General features: G+C 40.0%; 1 protein-coding gene across 1 annotated transcript; it reads left to right on the forward strand.

Moving 5' to 3' along the window:
- The first annotated feature begins 4,634 nt into the window (after positions 1-4,634).
- LOC113305985 (glutamic acid-rich protein-like) lies at positions 4,635-5,210 on the forward strand. Its single transcript, XM_026554976.1, has one exon. The coding sequence runs from the start codon at positions 4,635-4,637 to the stop codon at positions 5,208-5,210; it is 576 nt and encodes a 191-aa protein (XP_026410761.1).
- The last annotated feature ends 12,085 nt before the right edge of the window (positions 5,211-17,295 follow it).

Below are 17,295 nucleotides of genomic sequence, written 5' to 3' on the forward strand. Positions count from 1 at the left end.
GATGGGGAAAAATGATTTGCTGATTTTATGGAATTGAGGAGACGACCGTGCGGAGGAGACTCCTTGAACCAAGCAAAATGTTTAACCTCACACATATGCACTACAAGAAGGGAGTGCTTTTAATTTCAAGAGATCAATCTGTAGGACTCCATCCTAAACCAAGGCAATGGCCGTTCCAGAGTCAATTCGGTCACAAGAGAGGATGGGTCGATCTGTAGGAGGGAAGCTGAGAAATGTGTGAGATCAATGGTGATCAAAGATTGTAAGTGTGTTGTGTATTCTGCGTGAAGAAATAAAGTAAGTTCTAATTGATTGAATTTTCTCTGTGAGAGTAATTGTCTCATCGTGTAAACGAAAGATTGTCTGTATGAACTTGTCGAGAAATTCTTGTCTGTTTCAATCGGGACCCAGAGACCTTTTATATTGCTGAATTGAAAACACCATAATCCCATGAAGTGTGACAGTTACTGGAGTCAAAGAGTGGGGAAGTGGAAAATCGTGTTGAAACCAGTTGCTCATCGTGCGGAGACTTGGTTAACTTTCCACCCACTACTTTGCTAACTCCTCCAACTGATTGCACGACTTGCTCACATTCTCATCGTGTGTATGAACACACGTGTCGTAGACCGCAAGACCAAAACCCAAGTTAATATCCACCCCATATGACATGATTGATATCTCGTGAATGTGGAGTCTGCAAGGCAGACGTGTATTTAGTTAGTCAGTTGTCGACTTTATGGGACGATGAGTCCTTGTATTGTTGAGTTGAACATAATTTGCAAATGTTCTGAGACTCATGAATTGAACGTGTCTGCTGAAACAAAAATATCATTGTCGAATAAATGTTGATAACTTGAGAAAACTGTGTTGATGAATCGTTGAATATTAATAATTGAACCAATATTCCTTAGTCTGAGCAAATATTTCCAGTATGAGCAAATATTGCTCATCTGAGAAAATGTTGCTCAATATTGATAGTTGAACCAATATTCATGATTTGAACAAATATTGCTCGTACGAGCAAATGTTGCTTGTATGAGCAAATGCTGCTCGCATGAGCAAATGTTTCTCATTTAATGAACTATTGAATATTGACAGTTGAACCTATATTCTTAACGTGAACAGATATTGTTCATTTGAGCGAATGCTGCTCATTTGAGGAATCATTGGTGACATGACCAAGATTAATTAAAATACTGGTAGTTCAGCCGAGTATAATTAATTAGGGTGTTGATCATGGGATCAACATAAAAATTATTGGCGTTTGAATTTACTCAGAATTACGTTTTTGCAGAGCTCTGGATTCGAAACCCTAATTTTGATCAACTGCCGAATTGATGATAAATTCATGATTTATTGAAAATCATTCATGAAATAGAGAAGGGACCGGATACATGGGATGATGAACCGACCATATAGAGCCCATATGCTCAAGTGAGCAAAATGCCAAAGTCTCTTGAAGACCAGTTGGTGAAAGGATGATTAAATGCTGGTTTAATCATTCATTAAAAATAGTGCTCGTGTGAGCGTCAGGTAGTAGAACTTGATTATGGAGAGATGAGGAACCGACCAAGAGGGCATAAAACCGGACTTTGGTTGTCGTGGGACCAGCTAGTGGTCGTTCGAGAAAAATCCAAGTTGTTTGAGAAGAGTTTGGACCCAATATGAGTAATTGAGCAAATTAGGTCAAAATTGTTAAAACACGTGGGACCGGCTCTCTGCAAGCCTCAGGGTCTCCCTTGGTCGGTCAAGGAGACATGCCCATGTCACCATAATGTCCGTGCCTCAGTTATGAGAGTTTCGATATTTTCTGATGCGCGTTTGAGCAACATTTTGAGAAAATATGAAGAAATCAAGGATTTTTGCTGAAACTAGGAAAACTTCATGAGATGAAGGAGCAAATAATAAAATAATGAAGGAATCATGAAGTGTGGGACCGACTATGGCCAAGGCATGGCCGTCCGGCCAAAGAGCCCAGTCCCAAGGCACTTTTCCTAATTTATAATATTTTCATGATTTTAGAGAAATATCATAAAATCCAAGAGTTTGTTGAAACCAAGGAATTTGTTGAGATCAAGGAGTTTCCATGAGATGAGGGAAAGATAAAAAATAATAATAATAAAATAAGGGGCATATGGGACCGGCTAGGGTGTGACCGAACGGCTATGGCCCGGTCCCACGTGATTCCCTAATTTTATATTATTTTTCATGAACTTGAAATTTCATGAATCCAGGGAGTTTGCTGAAACAAATAATATTAAAATAATAAGACATAGACGTGTGGGACCGGACACGGCTAGGGCATGGCCGGCCAAGAGCCCGGGTCCCGTGCGTTTTCTCCCTAATTTATAATATTTCATGAATTGAGGGAAATATCATGAAATCAGAGAATTTTCATGTGATGAGGGAAATAATAAAATAATAAGGAGTCATGAGGTGTGGGACCGGCCGCGGCTAGGGCATGGCCGTCCGTCTAGTGGACCTGGTCCCGCAACACCTTTCATAAATTTTATTATTTCTTTGATACGAGGAAACACCATGAGACTGGGGAGTTTCCTTGAGACGAAGGAGATTTGCTCAAATGAAGGGATTTTCATGAGATCAAGGAAAATAATAAAAATATGATAAAATATAAAATTGGATGTGGAACTGGCCACGGCACGACCGGCCGGCCGGTGGGCCCAATCCCCAGCGGCTTGATTAATATTTTATTATTTTCTTCCTACTTTGTATAGGTTTATCGTTCCTTCATGTTTTGGAATGCTCGTTTGCCCATTCAGGTGCTCGCTCGTGCATTATTGCTGAGTACACTAACACCATTTTGGTCGAGGCTTACTCGATAGCTGCTCAGGTGCCCGTACATTGAATATTTATCACTAACACGTGGAATTTTGCTGGGAAGAACCACGAATTGAAATGACGAAATATTACTAAGAATCGTAGAATATTGTTGAATATTCAGTTAACGATCATACATATTAACTGATAGTTCTATACTAGCAGGCATGCTGTCTAGGAGCATTAATTATTGAGAATTGAGAAACATGAGCTTGTTGAAACGTCATATTTCCTTTATATAGTCAGGGAAAACCTTGTTGTATCCTGAAGAGGTTGTCGCTCTATACTAGCAGGCATGATGTCTAGGAGCCGTCCAATCTTTTGATTTTATATAGAAATAATTACTGATATTGCTTAGTATTCATGAGATGTGTCGTTGCCTCAGCTGAGAGACTACACATCTACATATACTCTGAGAGACATCCTTCTCAGTCAGATATTTTATGGCATGAGCTTTCATGCTTCAATGAGAGACATGAGCCTCAATACTCATCTGATTGCCGGATCAGGAGCATGCATAATTATGGTTTTATGATTTTAACCCTTGTCGAAAATCCACCATCTACATTAATTCCTCTGCTTAGTGAGAGACAGTCATGTTCCTCAATCAGCACTGAATGGTGATTTTCCAGTTACAGATAAAATAAGTAATTGAACTTAGTCATAGATAAGATGTTACCGGATTTTGACTGAATGAGAAAACCATGGTTTGAAAGAAAACCCCAGTGGCATAGTAGAGTGTCACCCCAATGATCATAAATTGGTGTAGAACTGCTGATTTGATGGTGGGACCTTGGTTGGTTTAAGACTCATGGGCCGGGCCCGAAAAGGAAATCCTTATGGAATTAGGTTTTGGAAATAAAATTGATATAAAAGGGAATTAATCACTTTTCTTCTTTATTTCACCTATATAGGGCCACCACCTTTATCACCTCTTCATCTTCACGTTTGAGCACAGGAGATACCAGGAAAAACCTCGCCGGAGCCGCCAGCGTCGACGGGCGCCGCCACTGTCCGGCCAACTTCCGGCCGGCACCGACCAGGTAAGCATTTTTTTTTCCAGAAGTTTGGTGATTTATTCATGAGTTGTTCATGCCTTGATCATGCTAAATTTTTGTATATGCACATGTACGAGTGTGAGTTTTGTAGAAAACCTTTATTTTTATTAAACGTATGTTCGTTAGATCGTTAGTTCAAGAAACTAGCAATAATCCCTATCTTGAGAGAGGTTTTTCTTTTAAATAGACTTGTGTCCAGTGATAAAATTTTGTTTATGAGCTTTCATGGAAACCAAAACTTCATCTTAAAAGGTGTGAACTTTTCACAAAACCGAAATAAACCTTCGTTTCAAAGAAAGACGATTGCACGAAGGAAAAGATTTTTTTTTAAAAATTCACGTGAGCCTGGGCTCACGTCAAAAAAAAATTTTAATTTTTTTTTACGTCAGTTAATCACGTTTTATTTATTAATATATATGTATATATATATTTTGGAAAATCAAAGCTTAACTTTTAAGCAATATTAATCAGTAAACAATTATTTATGAAGAAATATTTGTTTAGTTTTCATAATCCAGTGATTAATGCTTGTATGATGTAAATGTTCATGATTTTATGAAAACTTGAGCTTTGCTCGCTTTTGCAGATTCGAATAAACGAGCAAGTTTTGAAGTGCTAACTCTTGCATTGCCATCACTATTGTTAGTGGAATCGTAAAAAGATAAGAGTTAAGGATTACCATTTTGGAGTGAATTTATTATCAACATATCCGTGATTCTGTGCTCCTGGATCCAGAAAATGGTGTCTTCTAGCAGTGATTATTCTTCCAGCTATTCTGAGGAGGATTCGAGAATCCCTGCGGCTAAAACGCGTGCTAAGACAAACTGCGCCGAGGAATCAAAGACGAGTGTGCCTCTTAATAATCGCAGAGTCACTTATGTCGAGCTCATGAAGAGAAAAGCTGAGGATGATAAGGCAGAGGATCGTCAGCGTAGAAAGGATCGAATCCGGCGCAGAATACTAGCGGCTGAGGAGAAACACCGATTTGTCGACGGTGTGCCCTCTGACTCTGACGCTGACGCTTATGAAGAGGAAACCGTGCGGTTTTTACCGGAGCGCAAGATTAAGCCAGACCGGCGTACCAGAGAGCTCCAAAAGATTGCAAAACGAGTTGAAGGTGAACTCGAAGCTGAGTATAAAGCAGAAGATGATTCGGATTCGGACGATCTTGATATTCACCCAGATTTCATCAATGACTCTGACAGTGATTCCGACGAAGAAGAGAATTATGAGAAAGATGATGACTCCGACGAATCTGAAAAATCTGATGACTCCGATGAATCTGAGAGTATCTTTATTCCTGATCTTATTTAAACATTTGAATGTTTTCTTAGTCTTCATAATAGACATTTTCTTTGATTATTTTTAACATCTTCACTTCAGTACTAATATTTTCCTTTCGAAAGAGAAATCCTTTTACTAATGTCGGTTTTTCTTGATTGAACCAAATAGAATGAGCCAATACTCTTGCGCTAAACCGATTGTGATTTCCCTTTACTTGCTTTAACGGCTTCAATCTGTGAAAATATCCAGACACGCCACATATGCCGAGAAGACATATAACACACACAAGGCCATGTGGTTTCCTGAGCACGTCCAGTTTTGGTCAGTCCCCAGTGTATTATTTTTCTTCGCATCTCCAGTATTTATCTTGTTTGGAACTTAGGGTTTCAGTAAAACTCGCAACTGAATTGATTATCCGCGGAGGATAAGCACCTTTCGTGTCTTGTATATATCTCCAAGACTTAGGGTTTAACATTTACGCAAATATTTCTTCCAGAGTTAATTTCATCGCACAGAGGAAATTTTGATTGCCATACCTTTCCTCATTATGTCTAGCAATAACGTTTCTTCTCGAAACGAACCTCAGTCAAAGCATGAAATAGAAGCGTCAGTCTCGGTAAGTTGTATATCTTCTTCGTCTTCATTTGATCAGAGTTATTGATCATAGGAAAATGATTCTTTGCAGGACAATCAGGAGAATCCTTCTTCTCACAACTCGTGACCCAAGCGGACTGTTAGAGCCCCTGTCCGGTATAGGTCGGCTCATGCTGAGGCTGGATCATCTGTAAGAAACCCTATGACTTCTGAAGTTTTACTATGCTCAATTTTTGATAAAATTAAACACTCATTTACTTCTTCGTAGGTTGATGTTCGTGTTGTTGTTGACGCGATAAAGGATAAGATATGGAAAATCCGTGACCGTGGTTGAAGATAGCAGTAACCGTGTCTGCGAACACTCTGCATAATCCATGGAGGGTGGAGATAGGATTCACACTAGTGAATATCCAACAACCGGGCTTTTGTTTGAAGCTCCCTTGATTAACACTTCCCCGGATAATGAGTTGGTCGGTGGATTCGTCATTCCTAAGTGTCACACACCTCTGTACACCAAAATCTTGAAAAGGTACGAGCATATTGCTACGACCAAGGTGTGGAAAGGATTTCTACCAACCCTCCTGACTACAGTTGCAGGGATGTTACCGATCATTGAGGAGATGAACCAGATGCGCCTGCGGGATGTCAAGAATCAGGAACTGCACAAGTGGGACGAGATGATTTCGAACTGTGAGACTCTGCAGCTCAACGTAGGATGGCTTCATCATCGGATTGAGATAATCAAGATTCACAAGGCAGCAGAGGCCGCTGATGCAATTTCTGTTACTACTGTTTTACTGGAAGAGGAGAAGGTGCTCGCTTTGGAGTCGGCAAGAGTCGAGAAGTTGGTCCAGGATTTGAAGACGAGAACCAAAAATTTTCATAAGAAGCTTCACAAGGTTTTCTATAGAGATTATCCATTGTTGGATGGCTTGCTCTGAGTGAGCATCCAAGAGTTGAGGTGTTGGTCTTTTGACAAGGTAGGATAGTCTGACAGTATGGAGGAATTTTTTTCAATTGATGAATGTTTATGAACAAATGAGTATCTTGCATACTCTTTGAAGGAAATAAATTACATTTTGAAATGTGTTTGAATAATGGTGAAAGGTTAATTACTTGCTGTTGATTAAACGTAGTAGGCATTGAGCCGTTTTCCGTTGATGATATTTCCCTCTACTCCTCCGTCAATAGCTAGGATCTTGTAATATCCACTGGATACCGCTTTGATGATCACATATGGTCCTTCCCATTTTGGAGAGAACTTGGGAGCAGAATATCTTGTTGAATATGTTTTGCTGTCTTTAGCACCAAATCTCCTACTTGGAATGTTCTAGGTCTTACCATTTTGTTGTAAGCTCTGGAAATCCTTTGCTTGTATGCTTCGACGTATTTTTCTATCTTAGCCCTCCTTGACTCAAGCATGTCGAGTTCAGCAATCCTTGAGTTGGACACTTCTGCTTCATCCCATTTTACTCTACTGGATGCAGCGATCCTTGCTGAAGGAATCTTGATTTCTGTTGGGAGTATGGCGTCAGCTCCATAGACCATAGAGTACAGTGAAATATCGATTGAGCTCCTTGGTGCGGTCCGGTAGGCCCATAAATCCATAGCCAATTGTTCATGCCATTTCCAAGGATTATCATGAATTGTTCGGCTGAGAATCCGGATCAAAGTTTTATTGGTGCTCTCTGCTTGTCCGTTTCCTTGGGGATAATATGGTATGGAGAAAAGTTGTTTGATGCCGTATTCCTCGAGAAATTCTGTCACGTGTTTGTTGGCAAAAAAAGTTTCATTATCAGTGATAATATGCTTAGGAATGCCGAACCTGCATATTATGTGTTCCTTGATGAAGGCTGCGATCGTGACTCCGGTAGTGATTCTAAGGGGAATAGCGTCAACCCACTTGGTAAAATACTCAGTTTCAGTGATGATGTATTCATGCTGCTTCGAAGATGCTGGATTGATTTTCCCTATGATATCCAGTCCCCAGCTATAGAAAGGCCATGGACTATTCACATAATTCAACGGGAGACAAGGAGTATGGATGAGATTAACATGGACTTGGCATTGATGACACCTATGAACGTGTGCAGCTGCATCGTCTTCCATGGTCGGCCAATAGTATTTCTCGTGAATCTGGAGAAATAGTTTCCTTTTTCCTTGATGTTCTCCGTCGTGTATTCCCTTTAAAATTGTTGGGATTTCATGCTCAGCTAAGCATCTCAGCAGGTTCCCACCAAAACCTTTGCGGTATAAGATTCCGTCCAGAAAGGCAAATCTTTTAGCTCTCTGAATGAGCTTGATTGTTTCCTTCTTTTCCAATGGCAACTCATTGTCCCTAAGGTACTTGATGTAAGGTTCCCTCCAGTCCCCAGCTTGGTGAACTGTCAAAGCCTATAAGTGATGAGGAGGCGTCTGACAATTGGGACAAGATCTTTGCAGAGTTCTTGACTGAGCTTCCGTGGAAAGCCAATAGTATCCCATTCTTTGAAGCTTTCTGTAAATTGTTACCACCAACGTCTATCCGCAGATTTCTTCATGTACGCGTTTGATTTGCTCACCCGCTCCATCGTCTCCGAGGAATCGTGATAAAGACCCATCAATATTCCGATAGTATAATGCTCCATGAAGCAAGAAGTAGTTCTTTAGTTCTTTGAGGCTGACTTTCCCTTCTGAAAGAGAATTGCTCAATTCATGAATAATGGATGCTCGCCAATCGTTTATCTGAATGTCTTCGAATTGAGCAAGCCAAGTAGAATATACAACACGCCTTTGTACCGTGATTGTTTTCTCCGCTCCTTTGAATTGCAGTTTAGAGGCGAGAATTGCTAGACAGTCAGCATGCCTGTTGTTAGTTCGTCCAGTATGGACGATTGTGGCATCAACAAAATGGGTTAAGATCCGCTGAGTTTCTGTTCTGAATGGTGCGAGCGTGATTTCTTTGAGAGTATATGCTTCATTCATTTGATTGACCAGTAGCGTTGAATCTCCCCTTATCTCAATATGTGTTGCTTCTGCTTGCTTGGCCAAAGACAAACCTAATAAGAAAGCCTCATATTTCGCTGAATTGTTGGTGCAGTGAAAATCCAGTTTGAATGAATGTGATAAGACTTCACCAGATGGAGATACTAGCACCACGCCCATTTCTCCAGTTTCGTTTCTAGAGGTGGCGGATCCATCAAAGTATAAGAGCCACGTTTATTCCTTGATAATCAAGACCTCTGGAAACTCACCGGGCACATCTTCATGTAACGTTGTTGCATCTTCCCCTGGAAAAGTAGCGAGCAAGTATGCAACTGCTTGATCTTGATCGCTTTGGGTGGTACACAAGCTATGTCAAATTCTGACATCTGAAGTAGCCACTTTGCTGGTCTTCCCATTAAGGCTGGCTTTGATAGTAAAACTTTATAGGATAGGCTTTCGAAACAAGCACGACTCTGTTGGATAGCAAGTAATGTCTGAATTTCTGGATTGCATGCACTAATGCTAGACATGCCCTCTCGGCTTTTGGGTATCGGAGTTGAGCATCTCTTATTGTACGGATGAAGTAGTAGATCGGTCGTTCGATACCTTCTTCGTCTTCTTGAGTGAGGAGTGCTCCGATAGCGACATCGCTGAAAGCTGTGTAAATTATCAGTGGTCGTCCTTGCACCGGAGATTTCATGACAGCAGGTGATAATAGTATCTGCTGTATTTTCTGTAATGCTTCATGTTGGACGTTTGTCCATGTAAAACTTGATCCCTTCTTCAGTAGGGGGGTGAACGAAGTAATGAGTTGAGACAATCCAGGAATGAAGCGTCGAATATAGTTTACCTTGACCATGAAAATCTGGAGTTCCTTCACAGTGCGTGGAGGAGGCATGGTGGTGATAGCTTTCGTCTTGTCTGGATCGACTTTGATTCCTTCTGCTATGACCAGGAACCATAGAAACTTTCCGGAAGAAACACCAAAAGCACACTTCAAAGGATTCATCTTTAATTTTTATTCTTTGTATCTTTCAAAGACTTGTGTCAGAACTTCAAGGTGGGATGCTCGAGTCTTCGACTTCACCACCACATCATCGACGTAGTCTTCCACTTGCTTGTGCATCATGTCGTGGAATATGACAGTCATGACTCGTTGATAGGTAGCACCGACATTCTTTAATCCAAAAGGCATCACAGTGTAGTGAAAGTTCCCAATAGGAGTGTGGAAGGCGGTCTTGTTGGCGTCATGTTCGTACATCTTAATCTGGTTGTATCCGCTGTTACCATCCATGAACGAGAACATACCATGACCACTGCTTGCATCAACGAGCATATCAATATTGGGTATGGGAAAATCATCCTTCAGATAACATTTGTTTAGATTCCTGAAATCAACACAACATCTGATTTGACCATTTTTCTTCTTGACAGGAACAACATTCGCCAGCCATGTGGGATGCTGGATGGGTTTGATAAACCCTGTTGCCAGTAGTTTCTGAATTTCGACCTTGATTTGATCCTCAACTTAATGTCTGAACTGCCTAGGCGGTTGTTTGACAGCTTTAGATCTAGGAGTGATGTGCAGATGATGAGTAAATAATTTGTCGCCTAATCTAGGCATTTCTTCAAACGTCCAAGCAAAAACATCCTGATGTTCTTTCAGTAGATTTATCAGTTCCGTCCGTTCCTCTGGTGACAGCATGGAACTAATTAAAACTGGCCTTGGATCTTCCTCTGTCCTGATGTTAATTGTTTTGAGGTCATCAGTGGTAGAATCAGTGTCATCTTGCAATTGTCGTGGAGCATCTTGGACTTCCCCATCGAGTGATGGTTCGCTCTGGCATATTTTTTCTAGGAGGGGAGACTTTTCATTGTTCTCCCCTGTTAATTGTTAATCCTTACATCGGAGGTAAATGATCCTCCCTTCCGCATCATGACTGGATATGAAATTAGACCCCGAAGTTGAAACCTGGTCCTTGCGGCGCTTTACCGGTGTAGCAAATGACTTGATCAGCTTAGCGCCTGAGGATGATGGTTTGTCAGCAACTTCTTCAATGAACTTTCAGCTTGGGAGTGGGATGCTGTAAATCTTCCTGGGAGGTTCAGGGATGTCCTTTTGAGATTCAAGGAATTCAGCGTCATAGACCGGAGCGTAAGGAGATGATGAAGCTGCGACACGAACGATTTTGTTATTGAGCAGAGCTTTCATGCATTGATGATATTTTGAAGGAACCACTTTATTATCATGAAGCCATGGTCTTCCAAGTATCATGTGATAATCAGGTTCTTGCTCAATCACGTGAAATTTGGCCTTTGATTGAATAGGCCCTACTCTCAGGTCTATGTATGCATATTCATATGTGTGGATCTGATTTCCTTTAAAGCCCGTCATCAAGATGGGATGACGAATAATTTTACTCTGTGGGAATTTGGATGATTTGAGAGTCTTCATGGTAACAATATTTGTAGAAGCGCCTGTATCAACGAGAGCCCTCTTGAATTCAGAATCTTTGATAAAACCTGTCACGTACAAAGCTCGGTTATGACCTTCATCTTCCATGCAGTCTTCTTCTCCAAATATGATGTTGTTGATTGAAATCTCGGTTATGACCTACATCATGGATGTTTTCTCAAATGCTAGGCATGACGGAGTTAGTTGCAGATCTGATGATATTTGGTTAAGTGCAGCAAACGTATTTGTACGTTGGTCTCTTGAGAAGTGCAGAAGTTCACATATATTTTCAATCAAGTGTGTGACTTCCTGATCCACCGGCTTCTCGTAAGTAGTGAAACTGTTGGCTTGATGAGGGTCATCAGTTGGAGCATTTGGGCGCTCCACCACTTCTGCTCCGAGAATTCTTGTCACATGCACTAAGCATGTGAAGAGATTGTCAATTGCTCCTTTCAATCTGTCCATGTTTCTTGACAAACTGCTTTGTCTCTGCGCTAGTTCATCCAAAGTTGGGATTTCTCTATCGTTTAATTCAACATAGATTAATGGAGTAGTAAAATACGAAAGTTCATTGTAACCAAAATTGTTCTAAAGAACTTGAGAAATATTTCCATTCGAGAGATTCTGGATGAGATTCAGAGCAGTTGAATTAATCCTAAGACCAACCATCTTATGGCAGCTTGAAATTGCAACCGAGATATTAATCTCCCACTGTGGTCGCCAATCTGTAGATGGGGAAAAATATTTTCTAGTTTTTATGGAATTGAGGAGACAACCGTGCGGAGGAGACTCCTTGAACCGAGCGAAATGTTTAACCTCACACAGATGCACTGCAAGAAGGGAGTGCTTTAAGTTCGAGAGATCAATCTGTAAGACTCCGGCCTAAACCAAGACAAGGGTCGTTCCAGAGTCAATTCGGTCACAAGAGAGGATGGGTCGATCTGTAAGAGGGAAGCTGAGAAATGTATGAGATCAATGGTGATCAAAGATTGTAAGTGTGTTGTGTATTCTGCGTGAAGAAATAAAGTAATCTCTGATTGATTAAATTTGCTCTGTTGAAAGTAATTGTTCAGACAATGAGTTCGTGTAGACGAAAGATTGTCTTTATGAACTTGTCGAGAAATTCTTGTCTGTTTCAATCAGGACCCAGAGACCTTTTATATTGCTGAATTGAAAACACCATGATCTCATGAAGTGTGACAGTTGCTGGAGTCAAAGAGTGGGGAAGTGGAAAATCATGTTGAAACCAGTTGCTCATTGTGCGGAGACTTGGTTAACTTTCCACCCACTACTTTGCTAACTCCTCCAACTGATTGCACGAATTGCTCACATTCTCATCGTGTGTATGAACACATGCGCCGTAGACCGCCAGACCAAAACCCAAGTTAATATCCCCCCATGTGACATGATTGATATCTCGTGAATATGGAGTCTGCAAGACAGACGTGTATTTAGTTAGTCAGTTGCCGACTTTATGGGACGATGAGTCCTTGTATTGCTGAGTTAAACATAATTTGCAAATGTTCTGAGACTCATGAATTGAACATGTCTGCTGAGACAAAAATATCATTGCCGAATAAATTTTGATAACCTGAGCAAACTGTGTTGTTGAATCATTGAATATTAATAATTGAACCAATATTCCTTAGTCTGAGCAAATGTTGCTCAATATTGATAATTGAACCAATATTCATGATTTGAACAAATATTGCTCGTACGAGCAAATGTTGCTTGTATGAGGAAATGCTGCTCGCATGAGCAAATGTTGCTCATTTAATGAATTATTGAATATTGACAGTTGAACCAATATTCTTAACGTGAACAAATATTGTTCATTTGAGCGAATGTTGCTTATTTGAGGAATCATTAGTGACAGGACCAAGATTAATTAAAATACTGGCAGTTCAGCCGAGTATAATTAATTAGGGTGTTGATCATGGGATCAACATAAAAATTATTGGCGTTTGAATTTACTCAGAATTACGTTTTTGCAGAGCTCTGGATTTGAAACCCTAATTTTGATCAAATGCTGAATTGATGATAAATTGATGATTTATTGAAAATCATTCATGAAATGGAGAAGGGACCGGCTACATGGGATGATGAACCGACCATGTAGAGCCCAGATGCTCAAGTGAGCAAAATGCCAAAGTCTTTTGAAGACCAGTTGGTGAAAGGATGATTAAACCGGCTCGTGTGAGCGTCAGGTAGTAGAACCTGATTATGGAGAGATGAAGAACCGACCAAGAGGGCATAAACCAGCCCTTGGTGGTCGTGGGACCATATGGTGGTCGTTCTAGAAAACTCCAAGTTGTTTGAGAAGAGTTTGGACCCAATATGAGTAATTGAGCAAATTAGGTCAAAATTGTTAAAACACGTGGGACCGGCTCTTTGCAATCCTCAGAGTCTCCCTTGGTCGGTCAACGAGACATTCCCGTGTCACCATAATGTTCGTGTCTCAGTCCTGAGAGTTTCGATATTTTCTGATGCGCGTTTGAGCAACATTTTGAGAAAATATGAAGAAATCAGGGATTTTTGCGGAAACTTGGAAAACTTCATGAGATGAAGGAGAAAATAATAAAATAATGAAGGAATCATGAAGTGTGGGACCGGCTATGACCAAGGCATGGCCGGCATGCCAAAGAGCCCGGTCCTAAAGCACTTTTCCTAATTTATAATATTTTCATGATTTTAGAGAAATATCATAAAATCCAAGAGTTTGTTGAAACCAAGGAATTTGTTGAGATCAAGGAGTTTCCATGAGATGAGGGAAACATAAAAAATAATAATAATAAAATAAGGGGTGTATAGGACCGGCTAGGGCATGACCAGCCGGCTATGGCCCGGTCCCACGGGTTTTCCTAATTTTATATTATTTTTCATGAACTTGAAATTTCATGAATCCAAGGAGTTTGCTGAAACTAGGGAATTTCCTTGAAGTGAAGGAGTTTCCATGGGATGAGGAAACAAATAATATTAAAATAATAAGGCATGGACGTACGGGACCAGCCACGGCTAGGGCATGGCCGGCCAAGAGCCCGAGTCCCGTGCATTTTCTCCCTAATTTATAATATTTCATGAATTCAGGGAAATATCATGAAATCAGAGATTTTTCATGTGATGAGGGAAATAATAAAATAATAAGGAGTCATGAGGTGTGGGACCGTCCACGGCTAGGGCATGGTCGGCCGGCTAGTGGACCTGGTCCCGCGACACCTTTCCTAAATTTTATTATTTCTTTGATACGAGGAAACACCATGAGACTGGGGAGTTTCCTTGAGACGAAGGAGATTTGCTCAAATGAAGGGATTTTCATGAGATCAAGGAAAATAATAAAAATATGATAAAATATAAAATTGGACGTGGGACTGGCCACGGCACGACCGGCCGACCGGTGGGCCCAATCCCCAGAGCCTTGATTAATATTTTATTATTTATTATTTTCTTCCTACTTTGTATAGGTTTATCGTTCCTTCATGTTTTGGAATGCTCGTTTGCGCATTCATGTGCTCGTTCGTGAATTATTGCTGAGTACACTAACACCATTTTGGTCGGGGCTTACTCGATAGCTGCTCAGATGCCCGTACGATGAATATTTATCACTAACCCGTGGAATTCTGCTGGGAAGAACCACAAATTGAAATGACGAATTAATACTAAGAATCGTAGAATATTGTTGAATATTCTGTTAACGATTATAGATAATTAACTGATAGCTCTATAATAGCAGGCATGATGTCTAGGAGAATTAATTATCTGAGAATTGAGAAACATGAGCTTGTTGAAACGTCATATGTCATTTATATAGTCAGGGAAAACCTTTTTTTATCCTGAAGACGTTGTCGCTCTATACTAGCAGGCATGTTGTGTAGGAGCCGTCCAATCTTCCGATTCTATATAGAAATAATTACTGATATTGCTCATTATTCATGAGATGTGTTGTTTCCTCAGCTGAGAGACTACACATCTACATATACTCTGAGAGACATCCTTCTCAGTCAGAGATTTTATAGCATGAGCTTTCATGCTTCAATGAGAGACATGAGCCTCAATACTCATCTGATTGCCGGATCAGGAGCATGTATAATTATGGATTTACGATTTTAACCCTTGTCGAAAATCCACCATCTACACTCTATTATTCCTTATTTTATTATTATTTCTTCTCTCATCTCATGAAACTCCTTCGTTCGAGCAAAAACCCTGATTTTTCAATATTTCACCAATATCGCTCAAACTAGCAAAAAAGCCAAAAGTCAAATGGTCACATGAACGACTAGGTTCTTACGCAAATATTAAAATATTATTATTTTAATGTTATAAAAATATTGATCGCACGATCAATGTCCCACTTGCTCATTCAAGCAAAATTGAGAGTTTCAGTCAAGAACAAACTCTTCTGAAAATCCAAAATATTACTCAAACGCGCACCAGAAAGTTTTATCACGATTTTCCACTTTTCCACTCTTTCACTCCAGCAACCGTCACACTTACAGGGATCTATGTGTCTACTATTTCTTGCGGTATAAATAAGTCTCTGATTCCATGATTGAAAAAAAAACGCTCGTCCGAACAAAGAATTCTCATCACAAGAATTCTCATTGTCTGAGCAATCACTCTCAACAGAGCATACATTCAATCAATCAGAACTTATTTATTTCTTCATGCAGAATACACCACACATACACAATCCTTAATCAACATTGATCTCTCACACTTCTCAGCTTCCCTCCTGCAGATCAACTCATCCTCTCTTGTGACCGAATTGACTCTGGAACGACCATTGTCTTGATTTAGGCCGGAGTCCTACAAATTGATCTCTCTAATTCAAGCACTCCCTTGGTAGTGCATCTGTTTGCAAAAGGTTAAAGCAACTTTCTCAGTTGAGGAGTCTCCTCCGCATGGTCATCTCTTCACTTTCCCATAAAACCAGCAAATATGTTTTTAAATATCAACAGGTTCTTAAATCGGTAAACTAGGTTTGATGCTTCAATTATGTTGTAATCCTATTATCTAAGCAGGTGATTAGGTTGGGGCGTCACACAGATGCAGAATGGGTTAGAATGGAGATTGGTGTTATGGATTCTGGGTACAAGCTAATGCTGAAGAAATATGAATTGATGTTGCTGAAGTTAGCGTCTTAATTAGACCCGACTGATTTGAATCTTTGACTCGGTGACTGGCTCAATGACCTTGACCTGACTGAGTTGACTAGTTGACTTGACTGGTTGACCAGGTTTGACCGATGACTAGATTGAGTTTTCAATTGTCTGAGATGTTTTCCGATGACTGTTCCGTCCAACTTCCGACGACAAATTTCGGGGCACATTTCTATACGGGTTTTTCTCACATATGGGCTTGGTGGACTTCTATCTTTTGGACTTTTGAGTACTTGACCTAGTTTTGGAAACAAGAAGAGATATAAAAGGGAAATTCCTCTACTTCTTTTGGATGATCTCGTATTTTACAACTTGGAGCTTTGGAGAGAGCCGCTTTTCTTATTATGCTACTAGGTTTTGCTTTGAATTTCATATTTCTTACTTATTATTATTGAGATGAACTCCATAACTATGATTAGCTAATTCTATACTATTGGTTAAGGATGTAGTCTTATCTCTAAACTTGTACTTGATTTATGAATTAGTTTTCTCTCTTTATTCAAACTTCTACCTTGTTTCGTAATTATATGATTGACGGATTACAATAGGATTAGATGTTTGTTTAGTTGAGTGGTCAATTAATCGAACGCACATCCATATCTATAGCTAGTTTAGGGTTTTTCCCTACGTAAAAGTGATGAACCTTAAATACAAGTAGCATGATATGATTACAGATTGTAGTGATACTTTCTTGTAATCATATATAGAGTTTGACCTTTGTCCGAATATCTATGCAATGTATGACAATTGCATTGAGTAGAATATTTATGAAACTTAATACTCTTAGGGAATTGAACCTGATTAGCGCAAGGCGTTGGGTTATTTATTAGGTAGAATTCACATCCGCATCTTTAATGTGTTTGTTGATGAACATAAGAAATTAACGGAGAATCCTGCTCTCAAGGTACTTTAGGACTTTTGATAATAAAGATATTAAATTGAA

This window comes from Papaver somniferum, chromosome 8, assembly GCF_003573695.1.
Source record: "Papaver somniferum cultivar HN1 chromosome 8, ASM357369v1, whole genome shotgun sequence".
In the NCBI taxonomy this organism is placed as follows: Eukaryota; Viridiplantae; Streptophyta; class Magnoliopsida; order Ranunculales; family Papaveraceae; genus Papaver; species Papaver somniferum.